Source organism: Cryptotermes secundus, unplaced genomic scaffold (assembly GCF_002891405.2).
Source record: "Cryptotermes secundus unplaced genomic scaffold, Csec_1.0 scaffold816, whole genome shotgun sequence".
Classification (NCBI taxonomy): Eukaryota; Metazoa; Arthropoda; class Insecta; order Blattodea; family Kalotermitidae; genus Cryptotermes; species Cryptotermes secundus.
In genome coordinates this window covers 3,997,716-4,015,524 of record NW_019724601.1, presented here as the reverse complement: position 1 = coordinate 4,015,524, position 17,809 = coordinate 3,997,716, and the positions used below count along the sequence as shown (strand labels likewise).

Sequence of the window (17,809 nt, the reverse complement as noted above, 5' to 3'; positions counted from 1 at the left end):
AAGTACTCGTGTACGTGTATTTGTTTATTAGGTGGTGTTGATTTTGGATAAATATGTCTGCTTGACTTTTAGTCCCCTGTTTTTGTTTAATCAGTGTTTATATTTATATTTTTCTTATCTATGACTTTAAAGGTTGATAGACCGTGTCTTATTATTGAATTTAGTATATTCTGTCTTGTGTTGGTTATGGTGTCCTGCGATTTGAACTAGCTGCACCGATGTGGCTCAACGGAGTGAGCTTGTTTCGTGAGGACTGAGGCAGAGTCCCGTCTCTGAAACGCTTTCATTAGAAATATGGCAATGGATAATGTTAAGAAGGTCAGTCATTGCATTAATATAGCATCGTCACGAACGTTTAAACGTTACGAGAAGGAACGCCTACTCGAAGAGGCCGACAGTGAACATGAATCTGCAGAAGGCGATGAAGAAGAAATTGACGATGATCTTGACCCCTTTGTACGGCATTTTAACTATGATTTAGAAGAGAATTTGCTTGAGGCTGTATCCACATTACCTAAAACTGTAGATAAACATCAACAGCATTGGCCAATTCTTGGTCAATTTACTGTTCACATACCAAAGGCAAAAACTAAAACTCTTGTGTCAATTCCAAAAGTAACTATTGAAGAGAAAAGGAAGTTTGCAAAAACAGGAACAGTTCCACAGAGAATCACTAGTGTCTGTTTTACCCAATTACATGTCAAATCACAAATTCAAAATAATATCACCAAAGCAAATTTTACAAATCTACATGAGATCCACACCGAAAATATGGATCCTCTTACTCCCCTTCAAAAGGAACTATTTTCTATTATAAACAATTATCAGGATTTGTACTATCCAGAAAGAACTCTGAAAAATGGAGAGGAGATAAGATTTACATATTGTCTTCATTCAATTAATCATATTTTGAAAACACGAACTAAGATCCTTCATCATAACAACAAATTGCTGAATAAGTATGAAGTTCCAGAAGAATACAGAGACCAAGGGTTGGTCCGTCCAAAAGTTATCATTCTAGTTCCATTCAGAGAAGCTGCATTAAGGTATGTAAAGTTGCATATGGCTTTTGCTTAGAATTGTTATTGCCATAGTGGAAAAATGTCATACTTTACTTCTCAGAGGCATTCAAGAACTGTCTAAAGACAGTATAGATAACCTGTGTGTTAAGAAATGGATGAATCATCATTTTATTTTAAAAATGCTATAGCACATGTATGTACACATCACTCTAAAATGAGAAACAATAAACACAGTGAAGAATAAAGATAGGAAATATGTATAACCCAAAGAGGTACTTTATGTACAAATGGGTGCCCCAAGGAAGTGTAAAACCTTTTGTGTTATGTTGTCTGCAATGTTAATGCTCCCAGCCATAGAAGTTTGCTTTATGGTTTGTTCTTATAAATGAACCTCTATGGTTGGCAGCACTCATTTCACAGACAACAGGACAGTAAAGCTTTGAAGTTTCTTTGGTTACTCATTGATACATATGTACCCAAAAAGACAATATATGGAAACAGCAAATGCAAAGATTTCTTACATTGTTGTAATGTAATTTAGGAAGTGATACAAACTTGTGTCAAAAATATGGCTATATTGTAATTAAATGGAAAATTACTTCTGTAAGATAGATTTAAGGTTCTCACTTCTGTGGCTATGAATAGTACTATCGTCTGGGACTTCACCAAGCTGTGTGGTGAAAAAGTCTAAGCCACACATAGATCTGATAAATTTAGATACACCAAAGTGCATATGGCTAAATTATTAATCCTAAAGCCAGGGAGAAATTTGGAGTGTTACACATTTCTCTTTGATCTGACCAGGCAGCTGTGAATTTGTATGTTTATAGGTAGTGTTTTTTATTTATGGTTTATTTGGTAATGCTATCGGAAGCTTAGACTATGCAGAATCAGTGACATGATAACAAGGCAAATAATGAATTGGCCAGGATATGGAAGAGGTCATGGTCTAATTTGGTGTATTATCCTGGCATTTCCCTGGAGGGGTGGAGGAATGCCATGAAAAACCTCAATGAAGACAGCTGATGTTCTATCCAAGATTCAAACTGGACACCTCCTGAATACCAGTCAGAAGCCTTACTGTTTGAGCCAACTTGCTCGATTTATAGGAGATATTTGAAGAACTGGCAATCTGCCATTTTGGTATAGCTCCTGTAATAATTATTTGGTTTGTGAACTTATGAACTACAGATAAGTATCATAATCTTAAATTTGCAATCCATACCATTGTATCTTGTAATCAGGTCTGTGCTATTTATGATGTATAAGAATCTGAATATACAAGAATGTAATAATAAAGATGAATGTGCTATTCTTACTTACTTATGGAGCTGAGCCCTTCTTGAGAAGCCACTCAAGAATTTCCCAGCATTTTATGGAACCCGAGGGTTCATTACCGTGTTCACAAGGGCCCTCCACTGGTCCCTATCCCAAGCCAGACCAATCCAATCCACACCATCCCATCCTTTCCCTCTAAGATCCATTTTAATATTGTCCACCCACCTATGCCTTGGTCTTCCCAGTGGTCTCGCGTTTCTATTTTCTCCATTCATGCTGCATGCCCTGTGCACCTGATCCTCCTTGACTTGATGATTCTAATTATACTTGGGGACAAGTATAAGTTATGAAGCTCCTTGTCATGCAGTTTTCTCCAACCTCCTATCACTTCATCCCTCTTTGGTCCATATATTCTGCTCAACACCCTCAGTCTATGTTCCTCCCTTAATGTCAGAGACCAAGTTTCACACCCATACAGAACCACAGGCAAAATTATAGTTTTGTATATTCTAATTTTTATGTTTTTGGACAGCAGTTGAGAAGACAGAAGTTCTGGACTGAATGGTAGCAAGCATTACCCAAGTTCAATCTCCTCTTAATTTCCTCCTGAATCAGGTTTTGATTTGTTATCGGTGTTCCCAAATATCTGAACTGTGCCACATTTTCAAAACATCTGTTTTCTATCATTATGTCATGATTTTGCCCTGCATTTTGGTGACAAGACAGCAACATATACTCAGTTTTCTCTATGTTTATTTCTAGACCAACCTCCTTACTTCCATCGATTGAAGTTTGTGTGTTTTTCTTTATGGTATCTATATTATCACCCAGTAGATTCACATCATCGGCGTAGACCAACAGCTGATGTGTCCCATTTAATTTCACTCCCACCTGGTTTTCCTGGATCTTCCTAATGCCATATTCTAAAGCAAAGTTTAAAAGGAGTGCTGATAAAGCATCTCCTTGTCTTAGACCATTCTGGATAGGAAATTTGTTGAACAAATGTTTGCCTATATGGACTTTACTATAAGTTTCGTTTATAAACACATTTTAATCAGTTTAACTAGTTTCATGGGTATCCCAAACTCTTATCAGAATATATGAATATGCTATATACTTACTTACTCATGGAGCTGAGCCCTTCTTGAGGAGCCACCAATTCAGCAGCTACTCAAGAATTTCCCAGCATTTTATGGAACCCGAAGGTTCATTACCGTGTTCACAAGAGCCCTCCACTGGTCCCTATCCTGAGCCAGATCTATCCAATCAATACCATCCCATCCTCTCTCTCTCTCTCTAAGATCCTTTCTAATATTGTCCGCCCACCTACACCCTGGTCTTCCCTGTGGTCTCTTTCCCTGGCTTTCTCACCAATATCTTATATGCATTCCTTGTCTCCCCCATTCGTGCTACACGACCTGCCCACCTCATCCTCCTTGACTTCATCATTCTAATTATACTTGAAGATGAATACAAGTTATGAAGCTCCTCATTATGCATTTTTCTCAAACCTCCCATCACTTCATCTCTCTTCGGTCCAAATGAATATAGTTCACATTCCAACCATTTATACATCTATACATTTTAAACTTGTTTTTAGCTAAGAAATATAAATAACATGCTATAGACCTCTGTAGCTTTCTAGTGATATATGCAAGGCCTATTATGATGGCCAACACTGGCAGAAATACGTTGGGAAAATCATATTATTTATAATGTCACGTGTAGGGTGGTATGCATGACAAAAATGATAGGTTCTAGTTTGGATGTTTGGATTTATTGGCACTTTTGTTACAAGTTCTCTTAATCACACTTAACACAGCGCTATCGCTGTTTCCACAATTTACAGTTCACTGTTACACATGCACTAGGATTCTCTGTTCTCCTAGCAACGGATCTCAACACAGAAACTATCACCTCAAATCACACTTAAATCCTCACAGGCTGATCTCCTGTACTCTTCTGTAGTCCTGGTTCAAATCCGCTCTGTTCACATGCTTCCGCCACTATTATCTATCCCAGCTTAGGAATTCTGCTCACTTATATAGCCGAGGGACAGACACTGACCAATAGTAAACACATGTCACATGATCACTATCTCCTGTTGTGACGGCACTGCAGGCATGGGAAATACAGCCACCTCCATTGTTCCGTAACCTAGCAGTGGACTGTGTTTACAGAGCTGTTGCCCGGGAACACGTTGATCAGATCTGTTACAATAAATACTTTGTGAATGTTCTTGTTTTATGCATGGGTTATTTTACAATGCTTTCAGTAGCTAGACTGACAGTGTTGAGTGGTAGGATGATGGATGAATTGGAAAGGATTTGAAAGGAAATGGTCGTCACTTAATCATGGTACTATCATGGCATTTGCCTGGTGTGATGGAAGAAAACCAAGAAAAGCCTTAGTAGGGAAGATGGTTTCCTGGCGAACATTTCAACTGAGTAGTTCCCAAGTATGATTCTAGAGCATCACCAGCATGCCGTCCTACTTGGGCTCTTATGGTTATAATTTGGAACTTAATAAAATGTAAACCCACAGCAAGCAGATCTATTGGAAGATTTTTAGAGTGCCAGAAAGATTCTGTTCTGTAATATCCAAAACAGATCAGGTGGGTCTGATAGTTGAAGCCCTTATGGTTTAGAATTTTGGAGCTCATACAATACAGAATTCAAGAACTGGGTTTGCTTTTTTGTGTTACAGAGTGGTGAAAATGATGATGGAGATCATTCTACCAGATGAAAAGGCCAATGTTATGAATAAAAGAAGGTTTTTTGATGAATTCACCGGAAATGAAATTGCAATGCCAAAGAAAAAGCCTCGTCCTGAAGACTATGAAGAAACTTTTGTAGGCAATACTGATGACACTTTCCGAATTGGAATTACAGTCACTAAAAAAAGCATCAGGGTTAGTTGCATAACAGGACTTCCATATAAATGTTATGGAGTGAGACACATTTCCACTGTGTGATAACTGCTCAGTAGCAGAGAAGTGTAATGGTTAACTTGAACTGTTTGATGAATAGATTCTTTGTTGAAGATGGCACTGAAATTTGGTTACTAAATAGAAAGTCTGTTGATACTGTAGGCACCGTTCTACCATATGGGGTTGAAGCTCTTCATCAAAGGGCATTCGTATGAACTGTCTAGTGGCCTATTAGCCTTGCACAGGAAACAATGTTGGCTGGTGACAGGGTTCCTGATTGGCCACTGCACATTGAAGTGGAATGTATATCTCATGGGTCTCTTGCAAAGTGTCAGGTGGAGAGCCAAAAGAAGAATCCTCCTGCCACATAGTTTGTTAGTCTAGTGCCCAGCTCTGGTTCTGCATGGTTATAGCTGATATAAGGAGGGCCTTAATCAAAAGGGTTCTGGTTGAAGCATTATGACCAGGGCTCTTAGAGTAGCCCTAATTAAAATTTGCTTAGTGGAGGGTGGAATCCAACTGGATCCACTTGGCACAGTGGCCACTGATTGGCCTATTGTAGCCTACCCTGGGTGATTATGATGATGGAGAATTTGGTGGAATGAAGATTGGCAGGGGAAACCGAAGTACTCGGAGAAAACCCGCCCCAGCGCCACTTTGTCCACCACAAATCCCACTTGACCAGACCCGGGATCTAACCCGGGCCACTGCAGTGGGAAGCCAGCGACTAACCGTTTGAGCTATGGCACGGCCTTAGAGTAGCCCTAACTAGATGCACAGTGGTCCCAGACATGATCTTAGTGCTTGGGATGGCTGGAAGTTATCCCCCCTTAAGTCTGTGCCCACCAATACCATATGGGGTTTGACAAATACAGTGGATTCTTTCCTGAAAGTAAACCTCAGTGGAACCCTCATATAATGTTTCTCAGTTGAAGGTTTAGCATTCAGTTTTAGTGATTCCAAATCAGTAATCTGTGTTAAGTTTTCCCTGTTTAAGATTTTCCTCACATTAGTGTTTCAGTCTGTTGCTTTCCAGAAACCTTAAACTGGGATTTTCTCTGTAGCTGGGCTGATTATATATATTGTCACTGAAGTTTAGTGACTGCTGTCACAAATTATAGTGAAATCCCCATTTAAGGTTTCTCTGGGAAGCTGTGGACTTGAACACTAAACTGAAGAAAATATTAAATGGAAGTAATTTGGCACTGAGGTCATTGACTTGGGGTCATTGAAACTGAATGTTCAGTAAGGGAGAACCTTAAACTGATTAATATTAAGTGGGGGTTCTGCTATACTTTACTAGTCTGGAAACATTGCTGGGTATCATTTTAAAAAATCTTTAGTACAGCTGTTGCATGCTCTGAATGGCTTTAGATGGTTTGATGTGGAAGATGGGGCGGAGCTGCTTGCGTAGCTTGGGCAGTTACCAAAGGAGAACACAGTCACATTTCTGTTTTTGTTTTCATATTGTTAAATGCATCACTTTGCCATACTTACGTCTATTTTTAATTACAGCAGCATTCCTCTTGCGCAAATGAATTCATGGAATTCAACCAGAAATGATCAGACATTTTATTGAGATTCATAAATAGTGGCAATATATTTTTTTTTCTGATCTAGTGCAGTTAGAATCAAAGACAGCCACTTCAAATTCCAACCAAGTATGAAGTGAGTGTTTAAATGCTCTTAGTTTAAAAGGTTAAGAAAGTCTGGCTCTAGTGCCAGTCCTAGAAATAATAAACGTGTCTTCATTTGTGTTTTAGTTGTATGCTGATTTCTACTCTGCTGATATAATTGTAGCCTCACCACTTGGACTGCGGGTTATTGTGGGTGCTGAGGGTGAAGAAGGTCGAGATTTTGACTTCCTTGCATCAGTAGAATTACTTGTACTAGATCAAGCGGACATATTTCTCATGCAGGTAGCATGAAGCAGCAGCTTTCAGTTTCCCTCAAATGTTACCTCTCATGAGCTCTTATTGTTCTGGTAAGCTGAAGGTGGCATCAGAGAGTAGATCCTCCATGCATCTCTGGCATGGAGTCTCATATTAAATCATGCCATGAATAGCTTCTTCAGTGGTTAAGATCAGAGAAATGCATATAGGTGTGCAGGAAATTTGAATTTTGACCAACATGTGAGGAATACTATGGCAAAATCCGAATAGTTACGATGTGAACCATAAAGGAATAACACTGATTGGTTTTGATATGCTGTAAAATCTAATTTGGGGGCATGAGAGCTCTTCGGAGAGAAACTTGACCATTAGAGCAGTTGTTCTCAACCACTGGGCCAGGGCACATACCAGACCCTGGCATCAATTATACCGGGCCCTCGTCCTATAAAAAAGAATTTACCATATACAACCTCTTTATTTGATCGTCACAACACAGCAGATATAGAATTCTATATTTGCTGTGTTGTGACGGTCAAATAAAGAGGTTGTATATATTGTAACACGGCAGGATGCACGAAATTAAAATTAAGAATTTATCAAACCACGGTCTCACAAAGGTTGAGACCCACTGCACTAGAGGATGAAACAAGGTTTCCTGTCATTTGTGTAACCACCACCTGATTGCTATACCTCAGCATTAGGTTTGCTTATGTAGGGGTTTCCTTTCATATTGCCCCTATGTCATAATGATTAACTATTACCTGCTAAATTAAGGTATGGCTACCAGTTCCATAGTTCCAGGACTTTCAGAATCTCTGTTCCTTGATGATGAAATAATAAATTATATTCCAGAATTGGGATCACTTACTTCACATACTGGATCACTTCCATCTGCAACCTCGAGAAGCCCATGGCATCAACTTTTCCCGTGTCCGCTCATGGGCTTTGAATGGTTGGAGTCGATATTACAGACAGACTCTTCTGTTCTCTTCTGTGATACTTCCAGAGTTGAATGCTCTTATGAGCAAAAAATGTCACAATTATGCTGGAAAAATTTGTGTAGCAAACCCTGAGCTGACAGGCACCATATGCCATGTGGTGGTCCAGCTGCCACAGGTAAGACTGCAATACTCATACATATACAGAATTGCTATGGGCAGTACAAATGAGTTGTGTCACAAGTTTCCATGAAAAGAAATAATAAAATAAATCATTTTGAAAGAAAACTACCAATTATATAGACCAAAGAAATGTTATCTGTAGGTAACCATGTTAATTATCCTGACCAAAATGAAACAAAACAACAAGCTCAGCCTGGTTCGAAGCTTGACAAGGCACTCCTGAGGGAGACAGGACTACAGAAGCCTTCTGACCAGGAGGGTGCAGCTTTGTTCTTCCCTCAAAGGAAAGTTTCAAATGCACAATAGTTAACATACTGTGATGACAGATATGTGGCAAGTTCCAAACCACAAAGGACTCTTTCTTGTTCCCCTCAAATTAATTCAGGGGAACTGAGAAACTCTGGTCTTCACGAGGAACCATTGAGTTATGCCCACATTTCTGTACACGAGACAGCAATGTTTTTAATTTCACATGTTTAATGCATAATTTAGAGATTAAGAGTTTGGAGATAGTGATTTAAACTTTGTGAACCCTTGAGTGCCCCATTTATTCTCTAATGAAAATACAGATTGCTTACTGGAGGAACAGTTTGAAGACATATATTTGTATTGGGAGATTCGCAGATGTATGGTCCTTGAAATGTGATGCAGACAACACAAGACCTCAGAGAGTAGCATGCTGACTTCTGAACCCTTCGTATGCAAAACCCATTAAACTTAATTTATCCCTCTTGTGCACCCACATTCCAGATTAAATCTTGTGAGAAATCAGTCCCATGTTTTGGTGCGTCAGTCAGTTTTAACTGTGGAAGTTTATCAGATGTTATAAAGCAAAGCCTCACTCCAAGATTATGTGTGATGCAAAATCAAAAGCATCAAATTAAATTTCGGATAGTGAGTAGGCAGTAGTTCATTTTGTTCTCTTTTGGGCACCATGTTTCACCAACCCACCTTCACTTGAACCACTACCTGTTTTGCCCAAGTAGTCATTCACTTCCTGACAAATACTGGGCTATGTAACCTCCTCACCTCTGCTGTCTTAACACCATGCCCATCCCCCCTCGAGATTAAAGGCAGAAGCTGGGACAGCCTGAAATAAAAAAGTGATGCACGATCAAATGGACAGTTGCAGTTTGCTCTTCAAGGAAAGGAAGATCCATACTGTACAAAAATACATGTAATTTCAAAACAGTATTAAGGTTAAATCAAGCAGGTTGCTTCAAACAGTAATGCCTGGTTTGAATCTTGGCTGGGACGCCAACTCTCATGACTGGTTCCTTGTTGTATCCCTTCCAAGTAGATGCTAGGATAGTATCTTCATTTGGTGCATGACCACTTCCACATCATTTGATATCTGAGAGTCCAAATTACTGACAGCATTGTTAAATAAGCTACACATAAATAATCAGTAACCTGTATTACAAAATGTTTCTGTTCAGTCTCTCTGGTGATTGCTGGGAGGCCATGTACAGTTTAATGCATAAAATGATTTTTGGTTGTCCACCCTTCAGAGTTCCAGAAATCACACAAAGTGAAGATCTTTCTGCTGTAATGTAGTTTCATTCTGTGTGTAATTGATATTATCCTTCTGCTAGGTTTTCCACAGGTTTGATGTGCCATCAGTAGTGCAGATTGCAGATGACAGGTTTGAGTTCTTCATTAAGAAGATCCTGCCGCAATATAAAAATACAGTTATGAGTCATGTTCTTATTTACATTCCTTCATACTTTGATTATGTACGGCTGAGAAATTACTTCCGAAGAGAAGGCTTGAACTTTGTGCAAATATGCGAATATTCAAAGGTAGGTGACAACGTAAACAAGTATTGGAATGTGAAGATTATGGTCTTCTGGGATATGATGCTGTATGATCTGGGGAGGAAGCAGGTTCCTGTAAAGCAGAGTGTCTCAACTGCCGGCTCACGGCCTGGTACTATGCCCCTGTCTTATAGAAAACAGAACTTACTGACAAAATTTGAGAACCACTGCTCTAAATGACTGCATGTTTCTACCACATCATGTGGTATCATATCCCAAAAAGGAGTAACTTTCATATATACTGATGTGAGAACTCCAAATCTCAAATATTAAAGAACATTTGCCACTTGGTAGGGTTTAATACTACTGATGCCACTGCCTGAATATGACGGTACAATTGGTATGGATACCAGGATATGGGAGAATTGCAGGGAATGAAATTGTTGCTTACTTGGCAAAAACAGGATCCAAACATTCATGAACTGGGTGAACAGAAAGCATCAGGAACACCGGCAGTCCACACGTGGACAGTGTTGAAGGATTTTCTTCAGGGGCCCCAAACTAAAAGAAGTGTGGAGTTACTGGCTTAGCAAGTGACAGGACCATTAGAAGTAAACTGTCACTTGAAGGGACACTGTTCATATTCAGGCTGGTAAGGTGCCTTGACATCCTGTATGAATGTGAGGTTCTAGCTGAATTAAAATTTTGTCAGCTTGGAACCCAGTTCATGAAACCAAGTGATTGAGACACAGAACTGTTAGAAAGGGGATGCATGGTAGTTTGAAGAGAGTTTTGGAGTGAGGTTCATTTAACCTCCATTGCAGCATTTGATATGAACATAACTGGTAGAAGAAAATTGGTCACTTAGATTCTGAAATGTTCATATCTGAAGTGGTCATCATCAGGTTCAAAACATGTTAAAAATCCATACTGTAATGCAATATGTTAAACGTTTCGGAGACTGGATTCTGTCTCCGTCCTTAGGTAGAACCTACTCAGTTGGGCACAATAGATAGAGCTAGTCCCTATCTCCGGACTAGCTCTATCTGTTGGGCCCAACTGAGTAGGTTTTACCCGAGGATGGAGACAGAATCCAGTCTTTGAAACATTGTGTTTTGAAAAATAAACAGGACAGTTTTTAAATATAGACAAGATGATGGATAATGTCCAAAAACATAATACTTATATACAAAAATTTATACAAATGTGAAACCATCTGTTATCAGTTACAGAGAGTAACTGCATCTTCTGTGAGCACAGTAAAACCAAATATATATAAAACTGTCCATTATGTGCAACACAGTAAGAATTCTGGATGGCAGTTCCTTATATATAATATAGTAGTGTTATGACTGTAAAGTTAGGAATGCAAACTAACTTGTTCTTAATGTTTTTAGGAGGGCAAGATAGCCAGGGCAAGAGATATGTTCTTCCATGCTGAAGCCCACTTCCTGCTTTATAGTGAGAGATTTCACTTCTTCAGACGTCCCTCCATCAAAGGAATCTTACACATTCTGTTCTACCAGCCACCAACATTTCCACATTTTTACAGTGAGATGTGCAACTTGATTCGGGTAAGGGACCCCAAGATGAGTCTGGAGCAGTTGGGTTGGGGTTATATTATGTTATCAGTAGCTAGACTATAGCGTTGAATTATAGGATGATAGATGAATGATGAGTTGGAAAGGATCTGGGTACTGTCCTGGCAGACTGAGGAAAATCATCCCAGCTGAGATTTGAACAGAGCATCTTCCAGACATGAGTTTAAAGTGTTTTTCATGTTCGTATTATTAGAGGGGGTGGGGACATGTTCCCTGAATTTTAAAAATTCCATGACCTCTGCCAGGTTTGAACCTGCATACCTTGAGTCATGAGGTGGGAACGTTACCCCGCTTGTTTAAAGTGTTACTGTTATCACATCCTACTCAGTCTGTGGAGCTGGCAATAATGATAGATGGAGCTGATGGGTTACCTCTATCTGTGTACAACATGGCTTCAAAAGGTTACAGTTTGTGTGTATCTTACATTAATTCATGATTTTCCGTCTTGAGTGAAAAAAACCCGTCAGTTTATAGAGTAGATGTGTACTTAATTTAATGTTTGGTGTACCAGCATTCTGTAAAATGACATCATTGTGATGTTTGTATTCTATAGTGTGCAGGTTTGTCTTGCTGTCATCACCAAATGTTGTGTTGGTATTGTCACATGGATCAAATGCAGGAGGGAGGAGGTGGGTCACATGATGGCAATGCATGGCTCCTTCTCAAAACTTCTCGACTTTTCTGCTTGCACACACATGCACACACTCTTTTGGCTTCTGCACTGGTCTTGAACTTTGCAGCTCATGCTGCCAGCCTGAATAAAACTATAGAGTTCATGAGTTGAGTGAATCTGAGGGACGTGATAGTACGGTTGAATCCGATCATGAGCTTAGACATGGTGTGCAAAATTTGCATTTGGAGAAACAGTGTATACAGTACTAGATGCAAGTTAATGAGTGCAGGAAGGCCTAGTGCATTGGTGTACAGTGTAACACTGGTGGATTAGACAGGCCAGCATAAAGATCTTACAAGTTTAATGACAACATGAAAATAAATGTTACAGGATGTGTGGAAGGCGGCAACTCTTGAGTTAAAATTGAAGCTTCAGTTCAGTAATGTAGTGCATACAACTAATTCTGCTGATACAGCCTTTGACAGAATCTAACAAAATTCCAAAAAGAAATATGTGGATCTGCACGTAAAGAACAAGCCTGATCTGCCAGTCATAACACAGATTGGCATGAAGTGTGGATCTTGTTACAACTTGTTTTGCGCGACAGTCATGCTTCAAAAGAGAGAGAGAAAAAAAAGAAACGACTAAATAAAATTGTGACACACACAGCCACTGCGTTAAATGGCTTGGCAGATACACAAACACAATGTATATTGTGGGAAAAACCCAGGCCTTAACTCTTACCATACCAGTATCGTAAGGTACACACAATAAAACACAGTGGTGTGGCTGCTGGATACAACCATGAAGGCCTAGCCCATGAAGAAATACAAAACATGAAATACTTCACTGTACATAAGTGAGGCCTACCTTGAAACACTGGAAGAACTCACTGGTTAGAATATGGAAATTCAGTTTAGACGTGTCTAACTTGCAAGGCTTCTAACCAGCAAAGGGGACTACTTCAACTCTGCATTCTTCCAAAACCACCCAAACCTGGAAGTATGAAGCAGGATGCTGATTGGAGGAGACACGTTATGCCAAATTACATGACCAAAATATAAGGTGAAGGGAATTAGAATCAGAGATGGATGGACAGCATGGAAGGCAGAAACCCTGATCCCGAACCAGAAATGGGAGTCCACAAATGGCTCACAAGATTTGAACTGATCACCTCCAAAATAAAAGTCTAAGAGTGGTACATGACTTCACATCCCAGAAGACCATAATTGTACTCATAGTACTCACCATTTTAAAAACCGCTGTCTCATACTGATTCAGTATTGCTTACACCGCTGTGTTCACATTTAGGTTTTAATTTTGTTTATAAGTGCAACTCTTTCTTTCATATAAATATCATCTTCATGAAAAGTAATTTGTTCTGTGACATCACACATCAGATGTAATTACTGTACAGTTGAAGTCTGACATATTCCCTTTTTTTCAGGACACAAATCAAAACCAAAACACTGGTGATGAAAGCAACATGACTGTAACAGTGCTGTATTCCAAGTACGATGTTCATCGGTTGGCTGCTATTGTAGGAACTGATCGTGCTGCTCGAATGGTCAGTTCTGAAAGAAATGTACATATGTTCATGACTGGGGAATAAACACATGAACCAAAAAATTTTTTCCTTGCATCTGGAATGAAATGACCTGAGGCTGCAACCTCTGGAGTGTCAGAATTGTAACTCAGATCCAGTATGAAACCAGAGGTTCATCACAGTAAAAATTGCAAAAATGTACCAATTAGCTTTATTTGTTTTGTCTGCCTATTGGCATGTAACACTTAAAGAACTGCTGATCAAATTTTCATGAAATCTGATATTATGAAGCTTTATGAAACTTGGTCACCAATACAATTTTTGGGAACAATAGTGGATTCTTTTACATGAAGATCTACACATGTTTTTTGCATGTTTCTTGAATGTTAATTCCCAAAATATTTGTTACAACAAAGAATGTTTCAGACAGAAGTTGCAGAGAGACATGAAACTACTTTTTGCTCAAGTGCATGTTGTCAGTATGTGTTGTAGTTTTCATAATAATTATATGGAATGAACACACCAGTATTGCTATACATACTTTTCCTACTGTGTCTTAAGATAATCCATGTAGTTTCCCCAACTGGTCTTCTTACAGTAGATTAAGTTCTAAGCAGTTTTAGTTCCTGCTGTATGCCTTGCCCACTTTATCCAGCTTGGCCTCAACACTCCAGAGACATCTGCATACACTTTGAACCACCTACATAACTCTCAGCAACACATATTCTGAGACATCTTCACATAGTATACACAAAAACTTAGAAGACACCTACACGGAGTTTGGGGGACACAGAGTTTGTGAATGATTCATACCCTTTGGTACACCTATGTGAGTGTCCCATTTATCTTAAGCATATGAAATAATTCTTCTATTTATTATTGAATAAAATGTTTCAAATAATGGTTCTTTGGTTTTGAGGGCAACACATAATACTGTATACAGTTTATAACATTTTTTATGACATATCAAAGTTACTGGTACTTTTCTAAATCTTTTCTGTGATAAATTCAAAACTTACCACAAAGCACTATTCTCATTATAATAGTATTATGAGCTACCCCCTATTCAGTACCCCATGCGTGTTCCTATTTTCTCCATTATAATATAAATATTGTATATTCAGTTATGAAACTTTCGTTAATGAGATGAGAGAAATAAAGCTAATGACCAAACGTACAATATACATTAAACTGTACACAGAGCAATTAAATGCCTGACATAATATCTACATCAAACCATATTGATGGGTTAAGATTCACCCTTGTAAGTTGTGAAAATATAGTTCTCTATTTGAATGGGTTTCCAGCCAACAGCACAACCCCCAATCTGAAGCGCAAAGGCCTTTGTGTCATGATTTCTATCTTGATTATATTTATTAAACTGAATAATTATGGAAGCAACAGAAGGTTTACTACTAGAATTTCCATCAGCTTTATTCACCGATATGATACACAGGAGATGGATGCTGTACTATGTAACCTGTAGTATGGGGCACATGGGTCCACATGTAATAATATTTGCACGCAAACATTTCATATTCTGTTTAGTTCTCTTTATACTCTGAGATTACTTGTAGGATGTGACTCTGTGTAGCCTGGTAGGGAAGTGCAGAAATTTTGGAGGAGCCTATCTACCATACTACATGGTATCACATCCTAGAACGCATTAAGCTGACCAGTGCCCATCAGAGCATAGATATGATTAAAGATTTTTAGAACTGAATTATTGGGTGCATCACCTTAAGTGGTATCTGATAGCCAAATTAAATACTATTTATCAGAAAAAAATAATCTGAAATGGTACTAAAGAATCAAGAATAGAAAGTGTTCTGCGCACATACACACACATGTACAATTTTGTCAGATCTGTGCCCTTCATGAATATGTAGAGCATAAAGCATATATTTTTCCTAAAAATATATTTTCTTAAAGGGCCTTGAATTGTGGGTTTCTTAATACACATTTTCATCTCTGATTTTTGGACAGAAGGTATCTGGATTTAGTGTACTGCTTTAATGGTGAAACCTTTTTCTTAATCACAAAATGAGGTCTTTGATATATATTGCACACTTTATGTTCACACCTGCAAAATGGACAAAAGCTAACTTGAAACTGATGATGAAAATTTAATGGTGATTCATTACAACATATGGAACAAAATTACAAACGTTAAACTAGATAAATAAATATCTTCCTGAAGCTGATAAATTATCAACATGTTTAAAACTTTGCTGAAGATAACGAAAAACAACGTAACAGATCGAAATATCACTGTACATTCTAACAAGCAGAATCATATTTTCTTAAAAGGCTTTGAATTGTGGGTTTCTTAATACACATTTTCATCTCTGGTTTTAGTGTACTGCTTTAATGGTGTTGGACTACCTTTCTCTTAATCACAAAATGAGGTTGTCCATCTATATTGCACACTTTGTGTTCACACTTGCAAAATGGACAATTGCTAACTTGAAACTGATGATGAAAATTTAATGGTGATTCATTACAACATATGGAACAAAATTACAAACTAGATAAATAAATATCTTCCTGAAGCTGATAAGTTATCAACATGTTTAAAAACTCTGCTGAAGATAACGAAAAACAGCGTAACAGATCGAAATATCACTGTACATTCTAACAAGCAGAATCATGGTCGCAGAGTCCTAAATTCTGAATAATGTATCAACTTGGCTTTGGTGCCATGGGTTTATGTCTTAAATCCTAGGGTGCTCAGCCCCTCACTCTGTTGGTGAACTGGGTCTGTTATGTGGGTGGGCGACCATAATGCTGTAGCTGCATATATGGAAGGAGTACATCTTTCAAGGTCAACCAGGAGAAAGGTATAGAATTCCTGGATTCTGCTGTTGTTGGCACAAATGTGGATATAAGACTCCAGAACGCTGCAAATAGGAGCAGGAGTGTGGCACAACGCCGTGTCTGGATCAGCATGTAGTCCATGTTCAGGGGCATCATGCAGTTGACTAGAGTCATGTGCACCTGACTTGTAAATTCCATAGCAGTATCCCTATAACATAACACTGTCATGTTAATGTCATCGGAAAAGTGAACAGTCAGTGGCTGTATACACTATGCAATGCAGCCATCACTGAAAAGGTGATCGTTACTCAAACTGGTCAAAATACAGTCACATCCCATTTAATGCCACCCCGTAAAACACAGACTTGTTATAAAGCTCTTTATTCTGTCACAAACTTCTTGAAGCAGAATCTTGTATTTAAGCATCCTGTTACATTATTATATCTAAAACTGCTTATGTACTACACAGTCCATCAATAATGCAACAAATTGTTCTTTCACTTTCAACACGTTTTGGCATTAACAACACCACATGCTGCCAGAGGGAACACAAGCAAGGGGCAAAATTACAGATTGCAGAAGTAACATTACAGCAGGCTTACAAATAGAAAAATATACTGCTGCAATAGAAAGGCTACAGATCAAACAAGTGGATGATGCCCCTTGTGAGGTGTAATAAGAATTTTACAAAATTTAAATAAAATTTTAATAGATTTTGTTTGATTTAAATTAAATGAACTACAGCATGTGCTATTTTAGCGCATACCAGTCAGACCACGATTATGACGTTTTGAATTGTGAAGTATACAGTTAAATATGTATATACATGTATGTATGTATGTATGTGATGAATGGATAATATTAGTGCAGTGTAGCAGTTTTAGCATAGTAAGACACCTGAAGATGGCCATTTAGGGCTGAATGTTGTGTCAAAAGTGAAAGAAAGAAGGAACAATTTGTTGCATTGTTGACAGACTATGTAGTACATAAACAGATTCATGAATTGGGTCAATGATGCCAAGGATATAACTACAAATTACTCAAATTCTGAACCTAGTTCTAAAGTAAAGACATGTGTTCATGATATAATATCCTGCTACAAAGAAATTCTTCAGCTAATGCAATCAACTCCTAATGTCTTTTTCAAGAGATAATGTGACAACTGCTTTGTAAGTGAGCCACGGCTGGGCCCAACTTCCTACATATTCTATAAGAAACATTAAATAAATTAAC

At 38.4% G+C, this 17,809-nt stretch overlaps 2 protein-coding genes across 7 annotated transcripts in view; one reads left to right on the top strand and one right to left on the bottom strand.

Moving 5' to 3' along the window:
- LOC111862453 (digestive organ expansion factor homolog) lies at positions 1-16,270 on the top strand. Its single transcript, XM_023847863.2, has 7 exons — positions 1-1,046; positions 5,007-5,211; positions 6,993-7,148; positions 7,974-8,237; positions 9,838-10,044; positions 11,397-11,573; positions 13,661-16,270. The coding sequence occupies exons 1-7, from the start codon at positions 295-297 to the stop codon at positions 13,823-13,825; spliced, it is 1,926 nt and encodes a 641-aa protein (XP_023703631.1). The 5' UTR covers positions 1-294; the 3' UTR covers positions 13,826-16,270.
- Positions 14,318-17,809, bottom strand: part of LOC111862452 — a 120,502-nt gene continuing 117,010 nt past the window's right edge. For all 6 annotated transcript variants that reach the window (XM_033750670.1, XM_023847858.2, XM_023847862.2 and 3 more), the window contains one exon: positions 14,318-16,784. In XM_033750670.1, the coding sequence (XP_033606561.1) occupies positions 16,523-16,784 (262 nt within the window). In that variant the 3' untranslated portion in view covers positions 14,318-16,522. The remainder of the gene's footprint in view (positions 16,785-17,809) is intronic.